The following is a 14,447-nucleotide window of genomic DNA, read 5'->3' as shown; positions in this document are numbered from 1 at the left end:
AGTTCACAAAATTAAGCATCTAAACAAGATCAGGTCAAAACCCAGTATCTGTCTGGGCCCTTTATCTGTTTGCTTCTCTCCCACTCGCTGTGCTCACATACACAGTAATTTAATCCATCTGAATTCCCAATAAAGCTTTTCTCATCTACATGTTTTTCTGTTTCTGTTGTCAGACGACGGAACCGGCATGAAACATTGACTGAAACGTGGTCCATTGAGACGACGTGTTAACCAGCAGTCACTTCCAAGCTGCTGCTCTGCTGCTGAAATCCTGGTTTCATAACCACAACGTCGTCTGACAGAATCACCAGACACATGAGTTAAAGACGACGGCTGAGCTGAGATTTCAGGTGTGATTACCTGTAAAATGATCAGCCAGAGAGAAAGTTGGAAGCTCATTCACGTCTGTGTCAGCTGACGTGAGGTCAGTTGGATGAGACATAGAGACGTGTGCCTGCGGAGGAAGCGCCCGACCTCGCATTCGTGGGGCAACGCTGGCGACTCTCTTCTACAGAAAGTAGCTGAGGTTTGTCCAGAAAGTCTCTAGATTTGTCTCTGGGTGCTTTTGTGAAGAAAAGTCAATAAAAGGGTCTGAAAAGTCGGTAAATCTGGCGACAAAGGCGCTAAGTCAGCAATATGCCTGTAAACGACCCTGATGACGTAATAAAAGCTGTTTAGAAAGAGCTACGGCCAATGAGGAAACTCCAACACTCGGCCAGTCGACCAATCGTGTAACTTCATCACTCACTCAGTCAGTCGTGGATATCGTGTGTATAAAGCTGACCCCCTGTTGTGGTCTAGCCAAAAAGCAGGACCAGCTTTTTTGAGTTGGACTACAACTCCCCAGAGACCTTCTTTTGAAGTTTGAAGAAAATATTCATGATGGAAACCGGCTGTGTGTCTTTAACACACGTTCGGATCAGTCCTGGTTGTTTCCTCTCGTAATAATCAAAGAATGTGATCCACGATGAAGGTTACAACAGAATTCAGTCCCTTTACAGGCAAAAACCTCACGTTGTCTTTGTACTAACTCTGGTTCAAAGTGGCTCCAGCAGCAAAAACTGCAAATTCTTCATGTCAAATGAAGAATTACAACTTTTCAAACTGAGCAAATGTAAATGAAAGAAGATCTGTGACGTTTGTCAGTGCGACTGGTTCCACTTAATACCAGAAGCTCACTGAACTGTGTTTGTCATGTTCAGTGAGCTTCACTCAGCTGGTTTTACATTTTCCAAACAGACTTTGAACTAACCGAACCAGACCTCAGATTAGTCTGGATCAGGAACTGAGGTCATCAACTGACCTTGAACTGTGGCTCCAATCAGAAGAAGAGTCTTTATTCACATTTATGTGTCGACGGGGACCCACAGTCTCGCCGAGAGCCCATCGTTCTCAACATGTGCTGATAAGAATGATGAATCAGTGTATAAACATGTAATAACTGGTCTATAACAGACTTAAATCCAGATATAAGAGCATGTTTCTGAGGTTATCAATGTTCAGTGTTTGTTCCACATGTTTTATATTATTCCAGCTGTTTTTTTTTTATGTTGTCGTTCATCACCTGTTCATCCAGCAGCCTCCACTGACGAGTGTCCACATCTAACACCTTTAAATACTGACAATAAATGTTAAACAGCAGGAAGTGATGTAAAGTGTTACTGTTGGGACAAAACTAACAGGAAACACTGAAGTCTGGAAAAACTCTTATTATTTTATCTTGTTGCACAAAAGTAAAAACCTGTGAACAGAAATGATTCCTCTGTGTGTATGAGATGGAAAAAATAATCGTTCGGCACCTTTGCAGCTCCATAATTTAACACTGAAATATCACATAATCATCACTTTACTCTGGATCCTTTAATGTGATGCAAATACTTACTGTATTACTCAAGTATGAAGGTCCTGCATTTGAATGCAGTACTTCTACCTGTAACAAATGCTTTTACTTCTGTACTTCAGGTAACATTTCATGTGATTTCATCATTTACACTTTACCGCTCTCGCTCTTTTGGTGTGAACTGACTCAGTCGATCACTCGAACTTAAGCCGACGCCCAAACCTTCAGGGCTGTAGCTTCCACTTCATACTTTAACTTCATCTGTCACTTCGACTTCATTCAGCACTTGGACTGAAATTTTACCTCTTTTCGACTCTTTTAATTTTTACTATTTATATTTCGAAACCTATTAGAGATTCTGTTTCAGCTGCCACTTCCGTTCCTTTTAGTGCTTTAACAGCATCTTCATCTTCAGCTGTTACCGTCATACAAATACTTTTCAAAAGTTTCAAACACTCAACTTGTTAAAACACTAAAATCGTTTTAAATATTTCACCTTTCCTAAAGTTTTCATTTTAATTTTTATTTTAGTGTTAGGAGCCTTATTTCTGAGCTGCCTGAGTTTCAGCAGCTTTTCTGATGTGATTTGTTCTCAAACACAAACCTCGTGTTTCTATTTCTGTCTTTATTAAGCGCTAACAAACCAACATTCAGGAGTTAAACAGTGCAGACTGACTGACAGAGTTCAGGCTGGACAGGGACAGTTCGATAACAAACACAGAAAATTAATGGATTAACTGATCAGCTCCTGATAGAGGAAACTGAAAGGGAAACTTGAAGGGGAGTGGTCGCCATGGTAACAGCGCTTAGTCCGTACGGAAGCTCATTCCTGCCAGAATGAAATAAAATGATGATGATGATGATGATGATGATGATGATGATGATGATGAAATTATCGGATTCTTAAAGCGGGAAATCTCTCTATGAGGTTCTGAAGAGCAACTTTGAAGATAAAAATCATTCGTTGGAAACATGACTAGTAGTATTTTAAAGTTTTTACTTGATAAATCATATAAGATAGTTGAAAAAATCTCACCACAAGGTCCATCTAGTAGCTGTTCTTGAGCTTTCAAACATATCACATGATCTTCTTCAGTAGATGGAGTTGCCCAGTTGTCATGAAACTGAAGATGTTTAAATTGATATTTTTTTCTCATCCTTTTATTGTCTTAAAAACTGAGATCACTCATGATCTTGAGATGTGCTGATGAAGACCATGTGATATGATCGAGCTTTCCAGAACAGTTACTAAATGGACCTTGAGGTGAGACTGTTTTGTCAACAAGGTTGAGAATAAACTTTGAAATTCAATTCTAAGAATCAAAATCGATTTGAATTTAATAATTTTCTCCTAATTTTGAAATATAAAGTGTTATATTTCTGAGATATTAATGAGAAATTCATTTTTTATTATTCCACTTTTTTTATTTTTTATTTATTTTTGGCAGAAATGAGCTTCCGTAGATCTGAGACATGACTGAGCAAACCTAAAGAGTTTTTGAGAGAAATGAATGCGACTACACAGACACCACTACTGAGGACGACGACAACAGACGGGGAGTAGAAAATACATTCTGACCGACAGTTTCTAAAACTTTTACACAGTTAACTTTACAAAAATGTCACATTAACAACACTTGAATTCAGAGTTCCGATGCGTCTCACACTCATTTCATGCATTAATTGTCAATTTTACATCAATTCTGACATCATTTGCAACAGTTTCTAGTCAGATGTGAAAAGTTTAGTTCATAAAGTGAGTGAAGCAGTTTTTTCACGTTAACCCTGACGTCACTGTCAAATAAAAAGAGCTGAAAACAGAAAAATATTTCAAGCAGGTTTTATCACAAGCAGGTTTTCACCATCGTATACAGTGGTTCCTCGTGCACGTTCTCTGAGCCTCCGCCTGGTCAAATCCGACGTCTAACGACGGTAGAAGCCGAGTACTTCGCTGACCCTGATCCTGATCCTCGGCCTTTGCCGTTGTCACACGTGGTCATGTGAACGCATGCACCCGCACCTGTTCAGGTGTGTAGCCGAGGCACCCGTCCGTCACGTGACCGTTGCTATTGGACAGTTCATCGTTCACCGTTTGCCAATTATACGGCGCCCAGCTTTGCTTTCAACCGCAGACGGGGTTGAATGTATGTCTGACCTTCTGTCCATGTGGACACGATGTGCACAGACGTGTTTAAGACGACCTGGTTCCATCATTTATGTCTGGTGAAAGTTTGTATATGTTGTAACTGGATGATTAAAAAGAGGATATCAGAGTGTGTTTACATGCTCGTCCGCCCAAAACTGCCACTAGGCCTGTTTTCTTTCTGCTGTAATTGACGTATCTGGGATTCAGCGTCTCTTCCTCTGCTCTTAAATCTGCAGAACATTAAAATGTGGGCGCGAGTGCGGATCGCCCAGCGCGTCCTGAAAACTGGCTTTTGGTATCACTGTGTTCTTTCCTCTCTGCTTCTTCCCTCTCCAGCAACCTGCCGCCCGAGCGCTTCGCCATCCTGCCTGCGTCAGCAGCAGCTTTGAGAAACCGTTTACTCTCCTTGTTGTCTGAAGACAGAGAGAAGCATCGCGTGGTGGTGGACGGTCGTAACACAGCGCAAAAGAAAGAGGAAGCGCTCTTATCACACTGGTCTACCCCCTGACTCACTGAAAGGTAGTCGTTCCTAGTTTGACACATCCAGATGTTGCAAACGATCATTCAAAGTGCCAGATGTTAACCTGTTAAGACGCGAAGCTCGTACACAGGAGAAACATCACATTTACAGTTCAGTTTATGAAAAGCACCTGAGCTCTGAATTCACCTGTTGATTTCCACATGTCTGTGTGTGTGTGTTTTTTAAGAGAAGCGGAGGAAACAAAAGAAAATTTCCATGAATTAATTTGTATTTCTTAAATATTTGACAGCTGTGTGTTTAGGCTCTACAGGTTCTAGTTGTTCTTAGAGGGTCAGTATAAAGTCTGGTTCTTCTTCTACGAGGATCAGTAACACGTTCTACGAAGCTCAGATCATAATGCATCAGGACACATGAATGATTCACAACCTTCAGAATGTTTCAACTGTCCGGTCAAGTTTCTTCATGAGAGCTTCTGTTGTCATCAGGTCCTGAATGAACCTGGACCTCCATGATCCACATTAACCAAGTGAGTTCAGATTAGGCTCCGCTCCTTTGAACCTGAAGTGTGGCTGTATGTTGGATGCATGTTCCAGAGATCCACCAGTTAAACCAGCTGATCCTCCTGCAGGTGTGCTGATGCGTTCTGACGACTCGTTCCAGGTGTGAGCTCCAACCAGACTGTGGACCTCCTCTATCTGAGGGTTCACTGGTCCCGCTTTAACCAGTTTGAAAGTCTCCATAAGTGCTGTGAGTCCTGATCAGCTGAAGGTTCCGATCGGTTCGTGATGACGCCACCTGGCGCCGTTCGCACCTGTTTCCTTTACAAACACAAACTGTCCATCTGACCCCGTACGTCCTCCTCTCTACGACTCATTAACGGCCGAGCGCTCGGACGCTTAGGACGACGAGGTGACGTTCCCCGAGGACGCCACCGTCGTTTCCCTCGGCGAGTACTCCACCTCCTCCTTGTTGGGGTGGGAGGAGTTATCCGACTTGCTGCGGCTGAACTCCGCGCCCACGATTGGCCCGGTGAACTTGGCATTGGGCCGGATGCAGGCAGTGCAGCACAGCAGGGTCTTGAGGAAGGCGCGGCGCATCTCGTTGCTGGTCAGCGTGTAGATGAGCGGGTTCATGGCGGAGTTGAGGACGGCGAGCGCCAGGAACCACTCCGCCTTGTAGAGGATGGGGCAGCTCTGCGTCTCGCAGGCCACGTCCAGCAGCAGGAGGATGAAGAGCGGCGCCCAGCAGGCGATGAAGCAGCTCAGGACGATGATGACAGTCTTCAGCAGCGCCAGCGACTTCTCTGAGCTCTTGCTGTTGGCGCCGGCATTGCCGCGTCCGTTGGACACTTTGCGGAACACGAGTTTGCGGCTGCGAGTGCGCACCAGTGCGTAGATCCGAGCATAGAGCACCACGATGGCCATGAGGATGATGCTGAAGACGGTGGTGCAGAACAGGATGTAGGTCTTGTGGTAGAGCGGCAGCACAGTGGAGCACTGCGTCATGCTCTGGATGCAGTTCCAGCCCATCACCGGCAGGCCGCCCAGCACCGCCGCGATCATCCACACGGTGCTGATGAGCAGGAAGACGCGGCAGGTGTTGCCGTTGTTGTGCAGCTTCATCTTCAGCATGGTGAGGTGGCGCTCAATGGCGATGGCCAGCAGGCTGAAAACGGAGGCCGCCAGCGCCACAAACATGCTGCCCTCCCGGAAGAACCACTGCGTGGGCGTCAGCTTATAGGTGTTGGCCCCCGACAGCAGGATGTTGGCGGTGTAGACGACGCCGGCCAGCAGGTCAGACAGTGCCAGGTTCCCAATGAAGTAGTACATGGGCTTGTGGAACTTCTTGGTCCTCCAGATGGTGGTCAGGACCAGGATGTTCTCCAGGATGATGAAGCAACACACGATGATGAAGACCACCGAGTCGGCTTTCAGACCCGAGTCCTGCTCCGTCTTGCGGAACTTGCCGGTGTAGTTGTAGTGTTTGGCGATCAGGTCGGAGTAGCTGGGCTCAGCCATGGCCTGCAGCTACAGCAGGATTCCAGCAGGGGGGGCTGCGTCCTCAAACTTCAGTCCTTCATGTCAGGTAGTAACCCTGAAGAGGACATGGTCCTGAGAGGCACACACACACACACAGAGGCTCATAGCAAACTGGTCCAAGAAAACCGTGATAACTGGACTCTGATCAGGTTGTTAGAAGACAAAAACAGCTTTAAACCACCTCAGTCACGCGTTTACTGATAAACACACCGTTCAGCCGCTGAACTGTACATTTTTCCTTTTAGTTCACCAAAGTTACTTCAACTAAAGGTCACTTTAAGAACCAGGAGTCACAGACCTGCAGGAGATTCATAAACGGGTCTAATAAGACCCCTTCAATCCCTTAAATCTTTGAGTCACTTTGAAAAGTTGAAAACTTGAGAGAGCAGCTGGAATATTCCTTCGCTTCACTCATTCACTCGCTTCATAAAAGCAATGAATGATGACTGAAGAGCGGGAGCAGGACCGGAGCTTCACTTTGGTTCACTCAGAGCCACAAACCTGCTGAAGGTCAAAGCGGTTCAACAAAACGGTGGACGGGTCTCTGGTCAGTTCAGGATCAGGACCCGGACAAACATCCTGAAAAACGACTAGTAAAGACCCCGGGCGTGTTCTGATCTGCAGACACTCGGGACCGTGAACCAGAGAACCAGAATTTAACCCTTTTACAGAAGTTTCCTGAGATTATTCTGAGAAGAGAGTCCGCTGCTCCCTCTGGAGTCAGGATCCATCAGACGGATCCATAAGAACTGGAACCGCGGGTCTCTGATCAGAAACACCTCAAACACCTTCTAAATCCTCACTGGGGTTTGATGAGAGTCGCGTTCAGACGTCTCATCCCGAAAACCTCGATTGTGTTTCTGATTTCGGTTCCGCGGACCCTCCCGTTAGTCAGGGCTCAGATCTAACTTCATGTCCTGTAATAAAACTCGACAGTAGGAGCAAAACTAGACCCCTGACGCCAGCCTGTCTTCTTAACTTGGAATAAAAACCTTGAAGTGACTCTGATGCGTTTCTGTCCCGCGGAATAAAAGCTGGTCACACAGACTGAAACTTGGTCTTTTTCGAATGAAACCCTTCATCTGCAGCTTCAGTCGCCGGTTAACGACGATAAAAACGGTCCGAAGGAAGAATAAAGGCGGTTTTTACCTTCAGGCAGAGTCCGGAGGAAAAGAGTCCGACGGCAGAGACGGAGAGACCGAGCAGAGAGCGACCGAACACACACACACACGGTGAGGAGGATGATGATGATGATGATGATGAAGACGAAGATGCTGCCCTCCTCCAGACCTCCTCGTTGTGGTTTTGCTCCTTTATACTTAGTGAAAACTGATCAGATCAATAATGGAACTGATAAATATATTATCAAACATCTGCAGAGATCAGTAAACCCGATCTGTCCAGTTCGATATCTACATTTTAGAAAAGAAAAACATCTTTTATTGCCTGTGGTAAATATTCTCAACTAAAGGTCCACTGACTTGACTGTTCCGGGAGCTTTCAACCACGTCCCGTGGCACAAGTAAGTAAGTGGACCGTGTGTTGAGAGTATTCAACACAGTGTTTTCTTTGCAATTCAAAATTACAATGACAGACTCAGTTTAGTTTTATAAAAAAAACCCACACAGTACGTTACAATAACAATAACAGGTCAAAGAGCTGAGGAAATAAATACAAACATCTGCCATGAAAACAAACTCAAGACCAACAGAAGTAAAAACTAAAGTGAAAGCAAATCAAATATAAAACACTGAAGATGTGAATGAAAAGAAACACAGGTCGAATAAAATCAGGGAATATCGATGATCATATCCGGCTGAGAAGGTTGTTGCGGACGTTTAGTTTCTTACATTGAATGTGTAAAACAGCAACTCAGAGGCATCGGGTTCTATCGATTTACATGTCAAACAAATAATAACTGTCATTTATAACAATTTCTTATAATAATATATTGGTAGAATAACAGAAAAATCCGTTCTTTTGTTTCCCATGTGGGAAACATGCAGCTGAAGCCCCTCTAACGCCCACCACCCCATCAGCCCTTCCGTATTGACTCCAGCTCTGTGACCTCTGACCTCTGACCCTCATCATGGGGGGGCTCCTCCTCCTGTCACCCTGTACTGCAGGTTGACGTTGACAGAAGAAGAGTACACCGCTGACCGTCCAGAGGTGCACAGCTGTGGAAAAGGACAGCGCTCCACCAGGTCTCGGTCACAGCCGGATTTAAATCGGCTCGTTTCAGGGGATTCACCTGTGGAAGGTGAAGGTTGACGAGTCAGTCAAATGTTCGGAGACGACGTGTTTGTTTTCCACCAAATCATCCAACATCCACCTGCAGTGACTCCAGCACCATCAAACTGGTTTATGGTTCCGTCTAGACTCTCACAGCACCTGGTTCAGGTTCAGGAAAGATCCTGGTCGGGTTTAATACAGGAAAAGTTCACAATGACTTCGGACACAACCTGTTTATAGACAATGAACCAAAACCACCATCTTTCCTGAAACCCAACCAAAGAGCTGTTGTTGCCTAAACCACAGACATGACTTTGGATGTGGACCTGGTCTCTGGTCTGACAGTCCTGGACTTGGTGCGTCCTCCATCCACCACAAACAGTTCCTGGAGAATCTGCTTAATAAATGTCGTTTCATTCATTCAAAAAAAACGTCGCCTATGAACACGAATCCATCCAGAGATCACGTCTCCTGCAAAACCTACTTCCTGTTGCAGTTCTAGGGGACAGATGTTTCCCACAGTCAGACACGGGGGGACACGATCAGACTGATACAGCTGTTAAAACGCTGTGTTATCTGAAAGAACACAGCGTGTTTGATCCGACCCCTCATTTGATCAGCGCATTGGAGACATCGCCACCTTGTTCCTCCTCAGATGCTCCTGCTGAGGTTTCCTCCATGTTTTACCAGCCCTCAGAGCTTTTCCTCTGAGGTCAGAGGGGGTCACATGACGTGCGGATCCTTAAAAGCCTTGAGATTAATTTGTGATTTGCGATGTTGGGCTGAGTAAATGAAACTGACTTGACTACTGTCCTGTTAGCGACTGAGCTAAGGAGCTTGCTCGCTGTTTGCGGCTGCTCAGTTATTGAACGCAGAGCCGCAGATTTGTTATTAATCCTGGTTACAGTAACAACATTATCAACAAAAACAGGCTTTTAATGGCAATAACAAATGCACTGAGCCTCCTGAACTGTCAGTCGCAAGGTGACAACATGATGGAATTAACTCTGCTGCTCCTCACGGTTTTTTCACCTGCGCTGCACCTGTACTGTGCACACTGACAGCGGAGCACGATGGGAACGGTTTGATGCACAACTGCGCATCCCTCAGCTCGAGTCCAGGACGTAACACCGCTGGCAAACGCTAGACCGGATCAGCCGAAAAAGCTCCAAGTCTTCAGGTACAGAGGGACAAAAATAGAGAAAAGAGGAGGAAAAGAGAGAAGAGTGTCTTATATCAACATTAAAAGGCCTTTTGCGTTTAAATGTTTCATTTGTAGTAGCTAGCTAGCTAAGTAGCAATAAAGCTAATGGTAGATAATGATGCTACAATAGCTGCTGGACTGAGATACAGATTGAACGACATGAATCTGAATGGCAAGAAGTATTCAGACCCTGTACTTAGATAAAAGTACCGGGTACAGCAAAGTAAAAATACTCCATTACAAGTAAAAGTCCTGCATGAAACATCCTACTGAAGTAAAAGAACATAAGTATCAGCAGCAAAATATCTTTAGTAAGTATTAAAGTAAAAGTACTGGTTTGTTTCCTCTGACTGATCTGTTATTATATCTGACATCAATAGATGATTAATACTGAAGCATCAGGTGCAGCAGCATGTTACTGTTGTAACTTCTGCAGGTGGAGCTGGTTTGAACTGCTTCATATACAGTTTAATACAGAGGGTCACAGGTGAACCCGAGGGGTCGTCAGATGGTTCAAGGGAGAGGGAGGAAGCAGAGGAAGCATAAAGCCATTTTCCGGTTTTGGACTTTTTCTCTAATCTTTGGTGTGTCCTGAGACGTTGGATCATTTGGACATTTGGATCACTAGAGACGGCCCTGGTTGAATGAAATGATGAACAATCACGGGAACACACCGATGTGTGTCACGACTCAGGAAATTGGTGGTCGACTGTAGCTGGGGAGCTAACTGCTAACATGGTACCAGGCTAACACCAGTCAGTCCCAGCCAGTAACTAAGTACATTTACTCAAGTCCTGCACTCAAGTAAAATTTTGAGGTAGTTGCACTTTACTAAAGTATTTCCATTTTCTTTTACTTTAAGCTTCTACTCCTCTACATTTCAGAGTAAACTTCGTACTTTTACTTCCCTGCATTCATCTGACAGTTTCAGCTGCAAGTTGTTTTTCAGATTAAAAGTTTAGATAAAAAAATACGATGACCTTAGAAAAATACAAAAGTACAAAACAAAAAATACAACATGCTGTTGACATCCCAGACCTTTGTGGCGGTGTGTGGCTGGGAACCCCCCTCAGGTTTACCTGGTGACCCTCTGGAGGGGCCCGACCCCCAGGTTGGGAACCAGTGGGCTAAACGCAGCTAAAAGCAGCTCCCACAGTAAAATGCTGCTGAAGCCTCCATGACTCAGGATCAATGAGGTAATTGGAGCCGGTTTTCTGCAACACAAGTTCTTTTACTTTCAGTATTTGTAGTAACTTTAGCTGGTTCTGCCTCTGTTCCTTGACTTGAGTGATATTTTGAAAGCAGGACCTTTACCTGTGACTTCCTCTGTGGAGGTGGTTTGAGTCTGGGTTTGAGTCTCAAGGACCTGGTGCGGCCGTTGAAGGTTTTCTGCTGCCCAGGTGTTTTAATGCTCAGATACCTGTGGACCTCACCTGGTTAAATAAAGTTTCTGTGTTGATGGTGACGTCACAGCAGGATGTGATGACATCATGAAAGACACCTCTGACACCGGCTCGCAGAGGTGCATTGTGGGATCAACTCTCTTGGATGTCGGTGCTGCGGCCTCACTTCCTGTCCAGATGGCTCCATTGTTTCAGACCTGCAGATCAACTGGTCATACTGGAACACTGGTGAAGTCCAGTCTGTTTCCATGGTAACAGTGGGGGTCAAGGTGGCCTCTGAACTGGACATAGTTAAATACCCTGAGGTACACACAGGAACCGGCCAACATCAGAACAAAGCGGAACACTTGGGATATACTGGAAATATACTGGAGATATACTGGGAATATTTTGGGACCAGAGCTGAACTATACTGGAACTATACTGGGGCAACAGTGGGAATATATTGCATATAAACTCACGCGGTATATATGGGGAGTGGAATCACACTGGAAAAACTGGAAATATACTGGGAAAACACTGGGATAATACTGAGGAAATACCGTCTGGCCATTTATTTCACATCACACTATATATGGGAATTTTCTTAGTATGTTCTTAAAATACCATTGGGACCATACTTGGAATGTACTGGGAAATTTTACTGGCACCATAGTGGAGGAGAAATCTAACTGAAAATCTATTGGTGCTATATTTGGATCATACTGGGAACACTGGGAATACACTGGGAGATATTCTGGGAATTATGTATTGCCAGTTACTATATACTCAATATGCTGCTGAGAGCAAACTGGGAATATATTGAGAAAATACTAACTGGTGATACACTATATTGGGAAATACATTTCCAGTTTGCTTTTATCTCAATATATTCCTGTCAGATACTCTCTCCAGTGTTCCCAGTATGACTGCTTTGATTCCACTATGGTGCCAGTTTAGTTACAATACTATACACCAATCTATATATATAAATCAATATATACTAACGTTGTGGCTGATATGTGTGTAGATCAAGTTTTCTCAGTGGTTTTCCAATATTTACCACATAAGGAAACATAAAGTACTAATAACACAACCTGAGGTTTTTACTTGCATTTGGCGACAGCAGTTTCTGAGCTGCAGGTGTTTGTTGTCAACACTGAAGCTGCAGACACAACACACAGATTAACTACACATGAAACACACACACACACACCTGCTCTGTACCTACCTATTCCGTCCTCAGGCGACACAAACAGGGATCTTCAAGGACGCCGGTTCTCATGAGACCAGAGAACCAGCCAGTCAAATCATCTCAGAATAATCTGAGCTCAAAGCTCCACTAACACTGATGCAGTCAAAAGATACAGCTGTTATAGATTTAACACAGACCCCACTGCCTCTGTTCATTTTCTCTTATATCCTGTATATTTATGGATTTTTATTAACATGAGTTGATATGTGTCACTATGCAGAGTCCAAAGCTCAACTGAGCAGCTCCGATGTTAAACTGTCCTATAAAAACATAAAGCTTCACTTTACCTTCAAACTAAATATTTGGTTTACAATCTGACATCAAACTGTATCTTCCAGGAGGAGTTAAATCATAAATCTAATCTCCACAGTGACTCACGCCGCTTTTCTCTGGATGAGGACCATGGACTCTGACTGAAAGCTGGTCTCAGGAATCGCACTGTTAGCTGCAGAGACCGGTCGGTCGTCTCATCTCTGGAAACGTTCTTTTAATAAACCGACCACACTTTGAAAACCTAAACTGGAAAATATCAGAAGTTGATAAAGTGACACAGTAACAGTCTTAGGATGTAAATTACAACAGATCCAGGATCTCAGAGGGTCTATGGTGGGTTTTCAGATCCTGCAGAGTTCATGATTTCAACTTTACAGAACAACGCATCCATGTCCACCCCATCCAACCACCCCCACCAACCCCACCCCCTCCTCTCTGAGGGAAACGATGGCGACCCGCCACAGTCCTCTAAACCGGGGAAACAACGAATCACATCACAGGAAATCAGAGAGGAAGAAGCTGGCTAATGCTTTCCTGTTACACACACACACACACACACACACACACACACACACACACACACACACACACACACACACACACACACACACACACACACACACACACACACACATACACACATACACACACACTCACTCGCTCTCAGTCCAAACCATAATTACAGGCTGCAGATGTTGAGCAGTTAGAGTTTCACTGCAGCAGAATGTTAGAGACCCAACAAGACCAGAACTGTGACCAGGACCAGAAATGAAACTGAAATGAAGATGCAGACAAAGACTACAACCTGAAAAAGGACCAGGACCAGGACCAAGACCAGGACTAAGATAAAGACTGGACAAAAGACCAGGATCAAGAAAAGAAAGACGGATGGGAACTCAGGATGAAAACTCAGACAAATACCTGGTCCAAGACTAAGAACAAGGCAAATCCTGGAAACGGGGAAAGAACAAAGACCAAGATGGGAGTAAAGAAAGAATAGGACCAGGACCAAGACCCAGACTAGACTGAGGGCAGAGAACAAAACCAATACCAGGACCAATGTAGTGCTATACTTTTACTCTGCACAAACCTTGGGTCTGGTCTAGAACTGAACCACGACCAGGACAAGGAGCGAGGCCACAGATATGATGTTTCCACAGAAGCATTCCTGTTTTTACATCGGTCCATCGGAAGGATCTCTCAAACTTACACCAAGACCAGTCCTGGTCTTGGTGTAAATCTGTAGTTTCCTTCGGTGTCTGTGGGTCTTCTGTTCTTCGGTTCCCCGTTTCCCTCCAGCCGTCGTCATGGTGACGCTCAGCTATGCGGAGTCTGAATACAGTGAGCAGCTCAGAGGAAAGAGGCCTTTGTTACCCGCAACCCCCATCAACCCCCCCCCCACCCCACCTCCAACACCACCCCCCCACCCCCACCCCTATACTCCCCCCTCTCCCCCATCCAACATTTTCTGTTCATATCTGTTTTCTCTGACCAGAGAACAGGAAACCAACCGTACACTGGTATCATGTCAACCCAACATGCTCCCAGTATGGCCAGTATGGTTTCAATATATCACCAGTATATCACCAGGATAT

The 14,447-nt window shown here is 44.8% G+C and overlaps 1 protein-coding gene across 1 annotated transcript; it reads right to left on the bottom strand.

The window, feature by feature from the left end:
• Positions 1 to 5,285: 5,285 nt before the first annotated feature.
• s1pr1 (sphingosine-1-phosphate receptor 1) lies at positions 5,286 to 6,485 on the bottom strand. Its single transcript, XM_040128932.1, has one exon. The coding sequence runs from the start codon at positions 6,483 to 6,485 to the stop codon at positions 5,364 to 5,366; it is 1,122 nt and encodes a 373-aa protein (XP_039984866.1). The 3' UTR covers positions 5,286 to 5,363.
• Positions 6,486 to 14,447: the final 7,962 nt, after the last annotated feature.

Source organism: Xiphias gladius, chromosome 6, assembly GCF_016859285.1.
Source record: "Xiphias gladius isolate SHS-SW01 ecotype Sanya breed wild chromosome 6, ASM1685928v1, whole genome shotgun sequence".
NCBI lineage: Eukaryota > Metazoa > Chordata > Actinopteri > Istiophoriformes > Xiphiidae > Xiphias > Xiphias gladius.
This window is presented reverse-complemented; position numbering and strand designations above follow the sequence as displayed.